This window comes from Musca autumnalis, unplaced genomic scaffold (assembly GCF_047663935.1).
Source record: "Musca autumnalis isolate F117 unplaced genomic scaffold, ASM4766393v1 scaffold_2, whole genome shotgun sequence".
NCBI classification, from domain to species: domain Eukaryota; kingdom Metazoa; phylum Arthropoda; class Insecta; order Diptera; family Muscidae; genus Musca; species Musca autumnalis.
The window spans coordinates 252,010,953-252,023,972 of NW_027411755.1; the positions used below are offsets into that span (position 1 = coordinate 252,010,953).

Here is a 13,020-nt window from a genome sequence, read left to right on the forward strand (position 1 = left end):
ATGTCTGCAGAACACCTGAGGGTAGTCTTCCAATGATATTTAAGATTTGTCACTAGATTTGTTCACGTTTTTCAACACTGAGCTCAGTAATTCTTTGCTAATCAATATTTGTTCTATTATATGCCAATATTTTTTCCTTCTAATGTCCTTCAGCAACATTTGCACTGGCAACATTTCCCAACGCCAGACGACAAACGCCGCACGACTTTACTAACATTGTAAACAATTGCCTTGGGGGAGCCTCCGTAACATACGAATACACGACAAATGTTCGTGTAGGTTAAGAGAAAAAGAAAAATACGAGTAAACCGCAACAACGGAGAGAAAATATTTTCCCTAAATGGGCGATTGATGATGAGCGGCCGGCGTATTTGTACTTGTGTGAAGTATACATATTGTGCCTCGTAGGAATTCACAGCCCCCAACATATGAAATGTTTAGTAACAAATGAAACGTTGACGGAAGCGGAATTCAGATAGCGGTAAAAGCGCACGAACGCTCAAAGTGATTTACTTGTTTTTGAAGAGTAATAATTTTAAATAATAAAAACAGAAAAGGAGATGAAGGGTTTTTAAATGTAATAAATTAAAAAATATATAAATTAAATATTATAAAATATAAAAAATACGAAGATTTGAAAGAAATTAAACAAATGAAATAAAATTATGTTGTTTTAATATGCATGAATGTGAAGCCCATAACAAGGAAATAAGTTCCAAATGTCCAAATCATTTTCCAAACCCCAAACAAGTGTTGATTGAATAAAATGTATAATTAGTGCCATAAATTTTGTGTAAAAAATGGTTAAAGGATACAAAATACCCATAAAAACTGGTGAAAAATAAAAAAAATCTTGGATATAATCAAAGGCTTTCTTTGCAAACCATTAAAGGAGCTAGATGGATAAAAGGTTACTATGGTAATTATTTACTTATTTTTGTTATGTTATAAGAACTTAATTAACGTTCTTATGGTGAAGTTTATGTACGAAATATTCATATTAATATACTATTCCAATAATGCTGATGGACCACAGCTCATAACTTTGGCTTAATGCAATAAACAAGTTAGTTTAATTGCCCAGATTATTTGCTGGCAATATAGTGGAACAATTTGCATTGAGGTTTTTATTTAAACCCTTTAAATTCGTCCCAATGATGTTTTTCCTTCCTTGTTAGATTCTGTCTACTACCATAAAATACGACTATGTACTTTTCACAATTATGTTTTATTTCTTTCTAATTTTCTTTACATATTTGCTTGGCAAACATTGGTCCTTCGAGCCGGATTATACGATCGGTCTCTTAAACTTTAAAAGGAAAACACAAAACACAACAAAATGCAACCACTACGTCGCAGCAACAACAACAAAGGATATACGATCAACCACATCAATTTATTTTGCAATTATAGCAGTCACAATAAAGGTATGTACACTAAGGTTATGACTTTTTTACAACCTCATATTCCTGAATCACATTTTGATGAGTTTTACTTAGTTATAAGGAGATTCGATAAAAAAAGGTCGCGCACAAAGTCATTTAAAAATGTTTCTATGTATGCTTTTGTTGACAAACTTTTGAAGTGACTATAAGCCACACGACACAACCAAAATTGCATAACCTTTAGTTCTCACCACTAAATTTATCGACATATTATTACATATGTATACATATTTTGTATATTCCGGTCTTTCGAACAACCGAGTACATATATTCACATACAAGTATTTCGTAAGCAGATCGATAGGCATCCCATATACAGCAATCCTTTACTGCAATTTTTTCTTTTTCGGAGTCGAGCCATTTTTAACTCTATTCCACAGCCCTGATTAGAACCACAGAAAACAAGTGTGAAAACAAGTGAAAGAGTATCAGTCGGCTTGGCCGACAGAGCTATACTTCCAACCTGTGTGAATTGAAACACTTCTTTCCCAAAAAACTTTTATGTATTTAGGAGGTTTTCAGAATTTTGGACGTATCAACTTGCCGTTAAAAATATTGATTTGGATTAAGTTTTTCGGGAGATGTACCTAAAGGAATGGACCGACGTAGCCCATTTTGGGTGGGGCTTATTGTGGGAGTCATTAATTTCGATAGATATTGCGCCCATCAGTCATATACAGTCACCATATAATTTAGAGCTTTTGGACCATTATGCCAGGAAACATATACTTAGCCACGAAAAAAAGCTGTAAACAATGTCAGTAGGAGTACCTTCGGTAAAAATTTACAAGGGATCCTCGAACAGACCCTTAACCGCACTTAAACAAAAACGTTGAACATTTGTGTGGGTCTATAAACTAAGTTTGGACAAAATATTTCAAGATCCAAAGTTGAGACCAAATCGGTTGCTCAGTTTATGAGATATCGCGCGTACCATTTTAGCGCATATTTTTGAACTTTTCTGGGGGAGGCACCGGAAAGAGTGGATCTGTGGGGACCATCTTCGAATTTCATTTAATATTCGATGACATATTACGATATGCAAAGTGTGGACCAACGGTTCGGGAGTTGTCCGTCGCACCAGCCACTACACTTGCTGGCCATAGGGTTTTTATACCCTGCACCACTATGCGGTGAGGGTATTATAAGTTGGTTTTGCCAAAAAGTTTGTAACGCATCGAAATAATGGTCGTAGACCCATACATATATATATACCAAAAAAGTAAGAAAAGTCTATAGTCGGACGGAGCCGACCATGGGATACCCTATACCACTATCAATGATTGTGAAAATTTAATTATCAAATATCAGAGATGTAATGTATAATACTTATAACCAAAACCAAAAAGTTATCTAGCATGACAAAGATAGAGCAGGAAAGGAAAATTTAGTTCACACAAACTAAAATGTAATGAAACCCACTTATGTAGTACTACTACTTCCGCTGTTTAACCGCTACGTTATTGAAATTTTTACCAATTTCACAAAACAGTTTCAGTCCATTTAACCCGCTAAGTATTATCTGATCTTCACGTTGGTTTGTACGCTTCTTCTTCATCATAAACTCAAACATTGTTTAAAATGTTGCGGGTTATTATTTTGACCTACAGAGCCGCTACAAAACTGGTTAAATTTTTTTGGTCCATTTCATCCCCTGAACATTTCACGATCATCACCAAAAACTAATCATATTTATTCTGGCCCGAACCCAACCTCCTTCAAAAATTCATTACAATCGGTCCATAATTGCGGCCTTAAGCTTGTTTACAATTTTTAATGGACACATCGCTAAATCGCTTTATCTCGTCGAGATATGAATTTTGGCATACCAAATAAGGGGTCAAGGACGAATATTTCGTGGTGTTACATAAACTTTTGGAGAGACAATATGTAATATGGGATAAAAATGTGGTATCTACACAGAACCCATTATATATTAGGCAGTAGGCCCGTTATCTAGCATACACTTTATTGCAATTTACATCAGAGGAAAGGTCAGTAGTTTTTTCCCATATGTAGGCTACTTTGCGAAATATATATGTCCTCAAGGAATTAAAATATCGGCCAAAAATAAAATTTTTATATTTTTCATTCAAAAGTAATGGTCCATTTCACCCGCTAAAGACTATCAGATCATCATTCAAAATTGTAAGCATCTTTTTCGACCTATACTCTTACCCGGTGCAAAATTTCGTAACTATTGATGTATAATTGCGACTTCTAGCGAGTTTATTATTTCACTACAAACAAATAACGGTATATATTAGGATGTAACTCTGTTATCTGATCATACACACAACATAATTAGCATCAATTGAAAGGTCAAGCGTTCCACTTTCAAGTATATCTCACTTGTCCGAAATGTCACTTCCAGGAATTAAGATAGACGCTGTATATTAAAAATTTGCACACAAAAGTTTTGGTCCATTTAACCTTCTAAATGTTATCCGATCGCCATCTCAAATTGCAAGCTTCTCCTTTGTGATATACTCTTACCTTTTTTAAAATTACGCGTTGATCGGACTATTATTGATACCTACAGAGCCGCTAGAAAATTGGATAAATATTATGTTTTTGGTCCATTTCACCCGCTAAATATTTCACGATCATCACCAATAAGAATAGGGATCTATTCTGATCTGAACCCGACCTCCATACAAAATTTCGTGACGATCGGTCCATAATTGCGGCCTGGATCGTGTTTACAATTTATAATGGACAGACGGACGGACAGACACACATCTCAAAATCGCTTTATCTCGTCGAGATATGAAGATTGGTATACCACATTGGGGGTCTCCGACGAATATTTCGCGGTGTTACATGAACTTATACCAAAACTAACTTATAATACCCTTTTCCACATTTTGGTATAGGGTATTATGAATGTCTCGACGAGCTGAGTCGATCTGGCTATGTGTGTCCGTCCGTCCGTCTGTCCGTTTGTCCATCTAAACCTTGTAATCACGCTACAAGTCGCAATTTTAATCCGATCGTCACCAAAGTTTGGGTGTTGATTAGGGTCCCGGAGGGGAAGAATATTTTGGTGATGGTCGGATAATATTAAGGGGTCGGGATGGCAAAAAACTTATTTGAAGAAAAATTCGACATTTTATTTCAAAGCAAATATCTCCGCTTCTATATGGAGTATATCAAAAGAAAAACCTAAAACCTAATGAAAGTAGAAAATATCACCTTTGCAACGATGTAACTAAGGTTGTCGTAGGTGGTCAAACAACGAAGATATCGCAATAGCCGCCAATAGAATCCAACTTTTCATTTTTGCGATTTTAATAATAATGACGAATATCGCAGCTTTGGTTCGGGACCTTGCAAAAACAAGGTCCGGTACACCCCCCCCCCCCCCCCCCCCCGCACAAATGTTCGAAAATGTTCAGAAAATTTGTGCGTACGATAACTCTTGAAGGGAGTAACCGATTTGATCCATACTTTGCAAATCGTGAAACGTCTACCAGACTTATTTAAGCTTCCAATATGGACTCAATCGTTTCACTCCTTCGGGAACCTCCCGCACAAAATTTCGGATAAGTTCAGTTTAGGGCCTGCTCTCGAATCGCTTTGATTTTTGTTGTAACAACTTCTATTTACTGCCCTCTATACGACAGTATAAGTTTCATCAAGGGCAAGTCCATACTTCCTCAGAAAATAGCCTGAAAAATTCTTCTGACACCGTGTGTAATGGGTGAAGTGCAAGATAACTCTCAAACGGATCTGTCGATTCGGTCCAAAATTTGGCCTTCGTAATATTCTATCCAAACTTAGTTTAGGTTTGAAGATAAGTTATATCGGTCCACTCCTTCCGGTACCTCCCCTACAAAAGTTCAAAAATGTTCGGAAAATTTGTGCGCACGATAACTCTGGAGGAGAGTATCCGATTTGGTCCGTACTTTGAACATCGTAATATTTCTACAAGACATAGATCAGGTTCGAATATGGACTGCATATGTCAACCTCCCGCACAAGATTTCAAAAAAAAAAAATGCAGTTTGCGGCCTTCTCTCGAATCACTGTGATCTTTGTTGTAATAAATTGCATTCGTTGCCGCCATTACGACGGTACAATTTTTTTAAGTCGCAAATCCACTCGTCCTGAGAAAATAGCCCTAAAGTTATAAAAACCTCTATGGCACCATGTAAAGTGGCTGAATGAATCGTACGATAACTCTCGATCGGATCAGCCGATTTGGTCCAAAATTTGGCTTCCGTAATATTTTTCCAAGCTTTCTATAATTTCGAAGATTGGCACTACCGATGCCCAACTTTCGGTACCTCACTCCACCCAAAGTTAAAAAAATTTCACTAAAAAGCTACGGGCTATATCTGTTGAACGGAGCAACCGTACAAACTTTCGATCTCCTAACATTTTGTCCAAAGGTAGTTTTACTTCAGAAATGGTTCATATCGGTCTTCATCCACAAAAGTTCAACATTTTTTAAGGACAGTTTAGGATCTGTTCGAAGATCCTTTGGAAATGTACAGCCGGTATTATATTTGATATTGTGAATAGATGAAAGTTTCAATTCACACAGGCTGATGGTATATCTCTGTCGGCAAAGCCGACTGATACTTTTAACGTGTTCCATTTTTTTGTAGTCACGCTACAGGTCGCAATTTTGATCGGACCGTCACGAGATCTTGGGGTTTAATGGAGGTCCTACAAAGGAAGAAGCCTATTGATTTTGGTGATGGACGGATAATGGGCAAAAAACTTATTTGAAGAAAAAGCCAACGCTTTATTTCAAAGTGAATATCTCCGCTTCTATAAGGGGTATATCAAAAGCAAAACCTGATAATGAAAGTAGAATATATCAACTATGCAACGATGTAACGTATGTTGTTCCCATTTTTTGTGCAATCATACTACAGGTCGTAATTTTGATCGGATCCTCACGAAATTTTAGGGTTTGATGGGGGTCTCAAAGAGAAAGAAACCCATTGATGGTTGGCGTACATCCCACTTTTCCGTTTTTTATTTGATTTGTACTGACGATACACTTAATTAAATGCGTTTCAACAAAATTGACCTGTATTAATGAAGACTTTCAGAGCAAAGGCGCTAAGCTATCTCAATTTTAATATTTTGAATTTTACCAGTCAAAAGCTTATGCACAGGGGTAGTGGTGTAGGGTACCACATAGTCGGCCCCGACCCGACTATAGCCTTGGCTCACTTGTTCACCTTTTGGGTCCTTTTCTCAAGAAGTATGGACTTGCAACTCAAATAGTTGTACCATCGTAATAGGGGCCTTTAAGGCAACTTGTTGCAAGAAAAATCAAAACGATTCGAGAGTAGGTCCTAAACTGCACTTTTCAAAATGTTGTGTGTGTTGACATATACAGGCCTATTATAACCGGTTCTATATCTCTTCGTAATAGGGACCTTTAGGGCAACCTGTTGCAAGAAAAATCAAAACGATTGGAGAATAGGTCCTAAACTGCACTTTTCCGAAATTTTGTGTGGGAGGTACCCGAAGACGTTGACATACATAGTCCATATTATAGCCGGTTCTATGTCTCGCAGAAATATCACGACGTGCAAAGTATGGACCAAATCGGTTACTGCCTTCGAGAGTTATCGTGCAAGCCATTTTAGCGAAAAGTTATGAACTTTTGTGGGGAAGACACCCACAGGAGTGGACCGATATGGCCCATCTTAGAAGTTGATTTATGTTTGGACAAACTATTTCGACTGTCAAATTTTGGACCAAATCTGTATATCCTTTGGAGAGTTATAGTGCGCGTGGTGCCTTAGCGGGATTTTAAAGCTTTCGGTCCATTTTCTCAGGAAGTATGGACTTACCGCTGAAAAAACGTGTACCGTCGAAATGAAGTCAGAGAATACAAGTTGTTACAACAAAAATCTAAACGATTCGAGAGGAGGTCGTAAACTGCACTTTTCCGAAAGTGTGGACCGATGTAGTTCATATTCGAACTTGATCTATGTCTAGTAGAAATATTACAACGTGTCATAGGTATGGACCAACTCGGTTAGTCCCTTCGAGAGTTATCGTGCTCATAATTTTTGGGAAAAAAAATTTGAACTTTTGTGGGGTTGGTACCCGAGAGAGTGGACCGATATGGCCCATCTTCGAACTTAAACTAAGTTTGAACAAAATATTACGAACTAGACTAAATAGATTTAGGTTTTTGCGGGTGGTCTAAATGGAAGCGGATTTAAGTGTTCGACTGAAATATCCTGTAGTGGCAGTGGAAATAAATTCATATATCCTTATTTAAAAAAAAAACGACAATTTATTGATGTCAAATGGACTTCCCCAAACTACCCGGTATAAGGTAGGCTCGAGCTAATAAATTCTCGGCTTCATGATATAAAGGTTCTTTAAAGCCTGTTTACGGAAACAAAACGTTTTTTGAGATGTAGCATTAAAAGGACTTTAGCCAGATATTTTCAATATTCCCTGGCAAAGCCGTGTACATAGTGTAAGCGCTCCTATGATTACAACTGTCGACAGTATTTGTATATTTCTCAGCCCCTTCGTAATCAATTTCGATCATATTCCATACACTCCGATACATGACCCCCTGTAATACTCTCAACCACGAACATCAAAGGATTCTTTTTATTTTTTTGGATATCATTAGAGCTTAACCGCAAATTAGTGTCTATGAATGATGAGGACGATGATGATGAGGTTCTATTCAAATTCTAATATTCCATGGATACCAATTGGTACTATTTATGCCAGGATATCTAAAAACACACTCACCCAACGAAATAGTAAATAAACCTCTTAATTGAATTTGTACAGGGATATGGGTGTAACTTCCATTCAAATAGATGCCATGCAGTTGATATAACCATCAATATAATGATTATCAGCAAATAGGCAACAACGACCGGGATAGCAAGAGAACACTTAACAAAACTATTGCAGCCTGATGGTTTTAGTTGTTAATGGAGCGACATAATGCTGCTGAATGAATGGAATGGTGGTTGTTTTGATGTTCATTTAAATGTAATAATTTCCAAGTGTCAAGACATGTTCTCCTCCCATTTATCCCTGACAAACGGGAGAGACTACTCAAAATAACCGCAAATAAATGTCTTGCCACAAGTGTAGACTGTTGCTGCTGCACCCAAGGATCTAATACATGCAAGCGATATCCTTTGCTTTTACATCCTTACATATCCTTAGTGCAAGTTGGTAAATGAAAATGAATACCATGTGTTGAAGTATGTGAGCGTGAGTGGATGTGTGAATGTTGTTGGTTTGTGTAAATGTGACCGGCATTAGACTCTTGTTGAAGTCATTGTGTGTAGTATATAGGTCCTTTTAAATACGACAAACAAGTGTAACAGTGCCAGTGCAATGGGCCATCATGATAATACAAAAACAAGCAACAGCAACAACGACACTGTTTGTTGGTTGCATGGTTAATGCTAGTGACAGACAGCAAAAAACAGAAAAAGAGAGTAAACCTCAAATACAAGTATTTCTTTTGAACTAAAAGCGGCAGAATGGTAACAGTAACAACAACAACAAAAGGGTCCGTTAGTTAGTGCTCTTTAAACGTGTAATGTTGTAAGGTTTTCCACTATGCTTTCAGTTTAAACACCAACAACAACATAAAGATGTTACATTACTATAAACACTGCTCTGGCATATCGCTTTGATTGCATTCATTGTCGTTGATCTTCGTGTTGTTTTTGTATTTTGTGGAGAACTTTAAATTTTTTCACTTTCTGGCCATAGTTATTGTTTTGTTTGTTTGTTTTCATGTGAATGGTGGCGATGATGATGATGCCGTTAAAGCACAATATGAAGCGGGTGTTAAAAAGTGGGAGTTGAACAATTTTATAACCGACACATATTACCCCAACGTCCCCGCACCCACCGCTTTCTGGCACCACACAAATCTATAACAACTACCAACCCTTTTCTTGTTTAACTTTCATCTTTAAACCAAAAACAAAAATCCCAGTTACAACTCTGACTTCTCAAACCAAAAAACCAACCACCACCCACTTTACTCACCCATATTCATATGTAGATGGCCATTATCTGTAGCACCCAGAATTTGGAGAAGAACAGAAAATTGTTGGTGACACAACAATGACAAAATTAATTATTTTTAACAACATTGTTGTTGCTCCTAATATTGTTGTCATTTGTTCTTCTTCTTGTTGGTAGATGGAGGAATATGTTGTATTTTGTCGATTTCTTTTGGGTCTCATTATGAGTTATTCCCATTTTGGCATAAATTTTTTATGAGTTTGCTTCGTAATGAAAAGAGGACGGACAGTGGTTGATATGTTTTTAAATGTCTTATAAAACAAGTGAATCATCCTTAATTCTACTCCACACTTTTATGGAATTTAAAAATACTCCTGGGGCTGAATCTGATTTTATTGTGTTTTTTGCTGTTTGGATACATTTTAGGCAATTAAAAGAATTTATCTGTGTCTTCCAAAGTTGTTGCATACACTTAGGCCATTGGCATTATTGTATACTTTTAGGCTATCACATTAACATAATATTCAAAAACAAACGTTATATTAAACTTATATTTAATACATATATGTAAATAATATGTTAACTATAAGTTCATAAATATTTCCCTGTAATATCGCCGAAGGAACAGAGGAATGAATCCCAAAATAAGACCCACTCCAAAAAGTGACTATGTCGGTCCATTATTTTAGGTAGCTCGACCGCAAAAATTTGAGTTTTAATCAAAATCCATATTTTTGTCGGTTAATACGACCAATTTTTGAAAACCCCCTAAATAAATCTCCTTAAAGTTTGCGCCACTCACATAATTTCATAAGGCATTTGACGATAGCTTTTATTGCTAGTGCTTTTATAATCTGTCTGTATTATAATTTTTAATTATAACAAATATTCTTAAATAAATAAATAAAATAAAATTCATATGGTATTGTTCCCAGGAAATTATTGCTCTGAACATTATACACGTTTTTGTAGACACACATTTAACATTTTACTTCATTAATTCTTTTGTTTGTTTTAATATATTTTGACTATTGTTGTGTGTTGGAAGTGGCGAAATGAAATCATATTAAAAATGTCTGTCAAATTTCTTAGCCTGACTGTCCATTGTGTGCAGGCCTATAATGTGCCAGTTCTTGTACACACAAAAATAAAAAAAAATAATATGCATGCATCCATCATGTCATGTTTCGCCAGTGTGTGTGCGTTTTTATGCATTGAAGTGCGTGATTACGACTGTATTTCGTGGTTTTATCAAAAACTGTTGAAAATAAAATGAAAAGCACTTAAATGTTGTTGAATTATTGATTAAGCCAAACGGCCACTTTTTGTACTGTGCATACTCCTCTATAGCTAACATTCGACAACACAGGAGATAGTTTCATTTTGCATTTGCATAGATCCATACCCTGCAAGCAAAAAGTTAGGCGTGTCGCCCAGAGCGATGAAAACAATTTTATTTAAATTTTTTATTCTTATTTATTTTTATTTACTTTTTATTTTTATTTAATTTTCAATTTTTTTTATTTTTATTTATTTTTTTATTTTTATTTATTTTTTTATTTTTCCTCTCTTTAGAGAAATTATTCTTTGCAATTTCCGCCTACATTAATTTTGTCATTTTAAAAATGTGATGTTTTGTTGCCTGACTTGGGAAGCGAACACGGACCTTCAGAGTGCAAAGCGAGTATGCTTACCACTGCACCACCACCTCATATAATCATCAGATAGAAAAATGTCCCATATTAGTTCAAATGTGTTAAATCATTAAATAAATGTAAACAATCGCCTTGGAAGTCACTCCGAAGTGTCCGCATACGCGATAAAAAGTAACCGCAATAAGGCTATAGAAATTGTTTGTGTAATTCACCAACTTTCGTCCTTGGCGTGTCTCCGGAGTGACCTCTTAGGCGAGGGAGTGCGAAACTCACTTCCAATTGCTGGCAGGGTAAACATACATATTTATAAATATGTGTATGTGTACATTCGTTTATTGTGTGTGAGGCACTTGAATCTTTTACCATTTGACTGTATTCGGTTTGTACAACATTTGTTAGGGATGTAAATTGCATATAATCCCATTGGAATTTTGATTTTTTAAATATTTGCACATTTGTTTAGGAGTTTTAGTTGAATTTTATTCAAAACGTTTAAAGCGTATTTATTAAAATGTGAAAAAACTAGTGCCTAAAGCAGTGACGCGCTTCTTTGCAAAGACAGTATAGTGAGGGCGCCCACTGAGTTGTTTTTGCATTTGCTTCTCTCTCTCACGTACAGTGTACGTATACATAAACAAACAGTGAACATCATGTTGTTGTTTTTTTTTACCCATGCATACACACATGCTTTAGTATTGATGGAAATATAAGCTCTGTTCCTTTAGGTGCCTGAGGTTACCATTTCTTACCATTTTTAACCTGCAAAGTGTTCCTTTACTTTAAAAAGCATACAATTTATATGAGACCAGTTCACCACTTTTACCATTTTTTACCACTGTTACCATTTTTAAAAGTAAAGGAAAATACCAATAATGGGCGACACTGGCCTAAAGGTATCATCACACATTGAATTTAGTTGGTATCGTCTGCTGCATCTTAAATGGGGAACAAATATACTCCTGTAAAATTGTATAGAAAAATATTGGTAAATAAGCCACGATTGTTTATAGTCTTGGGAAAACTAGTTAGTCTTAACATAACTTAAGTTAGTCACTAAAATATGTCTTGAACAAATGGAGGATATATGGGAAAAAATATTCTTAAAAATGGAGGATTTTTATATTCTTTGAAATATATTTAGAGAAAATGCATGTTTTTTGATAGACCTTGAAAAATGTTCTTATAAAATTGAGTGTTTTATAGTCCCTAAAATATTTTTTAAAGAATTTTGGATTTTTTGTAGTCTCTGAATACGTTTTGAAAAAAATTAAGATTTTTGATAGTGCAAAAAAATTATTTTAAAAAATTTACGAAAGTGAAAAAAATTGAAAACCTAAACTGTTGAAAAAGTATTAATAAATTCAAGACGGCTGGAAAAAGCTTTAACATACCACGACTGATTAAAAAATAATATGGACAATATTTCGAGAAATCCACGATTGTTGAAAAAATAGAAACTAATTATCAAAATATTAAAAAAAACACAACTGCTGGAAAATTATTTTAAAAAATCCACGACTGCTGGAAAAATATTTTAAAAATCGGCGACTAATGGAAAAATTATTTAAAAATACCACGACTACTGGAAATGTATTTAAAAAAATCCGCGACCGCTAGAAAAATAATTTAAAAAATCCACGACTGCTGGTAAAAGTGTTTTAAAAAATCCACGACTGGTTGAAAAAAAATTAAAAAATCCACTACTGCCGGAAAAAATTAAAAAAAAAACGACTGCTGGAAAACGTGTTTTAAAAAATCCACGACTGCTTGACAAACAATTAAAAAATCCACGACTGCCGGAAAAAAAATTAAAAAATCCACGACTGCTGGAAAAATATTTAAAAAAATCCATGAATGTTGGAGAAATATTTAACAAAATCCACGACTCTTAAAAAAAATTTTAAAAAATTCCACGACTGCTGGAA

The 13,020-nt window shown here is 35.4% G+C and overlaps 1 protein-coding gene across 1 annotated transcript in view; it reads left to right on the forward strand.

Annotated features, from left to right (window-relative positions):
• Nucleotides 1-464: 464 nt before the first annotated feature.
• LOC141393397 (uncharacterized) overlaps nt 465-13,020 on the forward strand; it is a 60,660-nt gene continuing 48,104 nt past the window's right edge. The window contains exons 1-3 of the mRNA XM_073966391.1: nt 465-577; nt 695-919; nt 1,319-1,427. Coding sequence (XP_073822492.1) covers nt 900-919; nt 1,319-1,427 — 129 coding nt within the window. The 5' untranslated portion in view covers nt 465-577; nt 695-899. The remainder of the gene's footprint in view (nt 578-694; nt 920-1,318; nt 1,428-13,020) is intronic.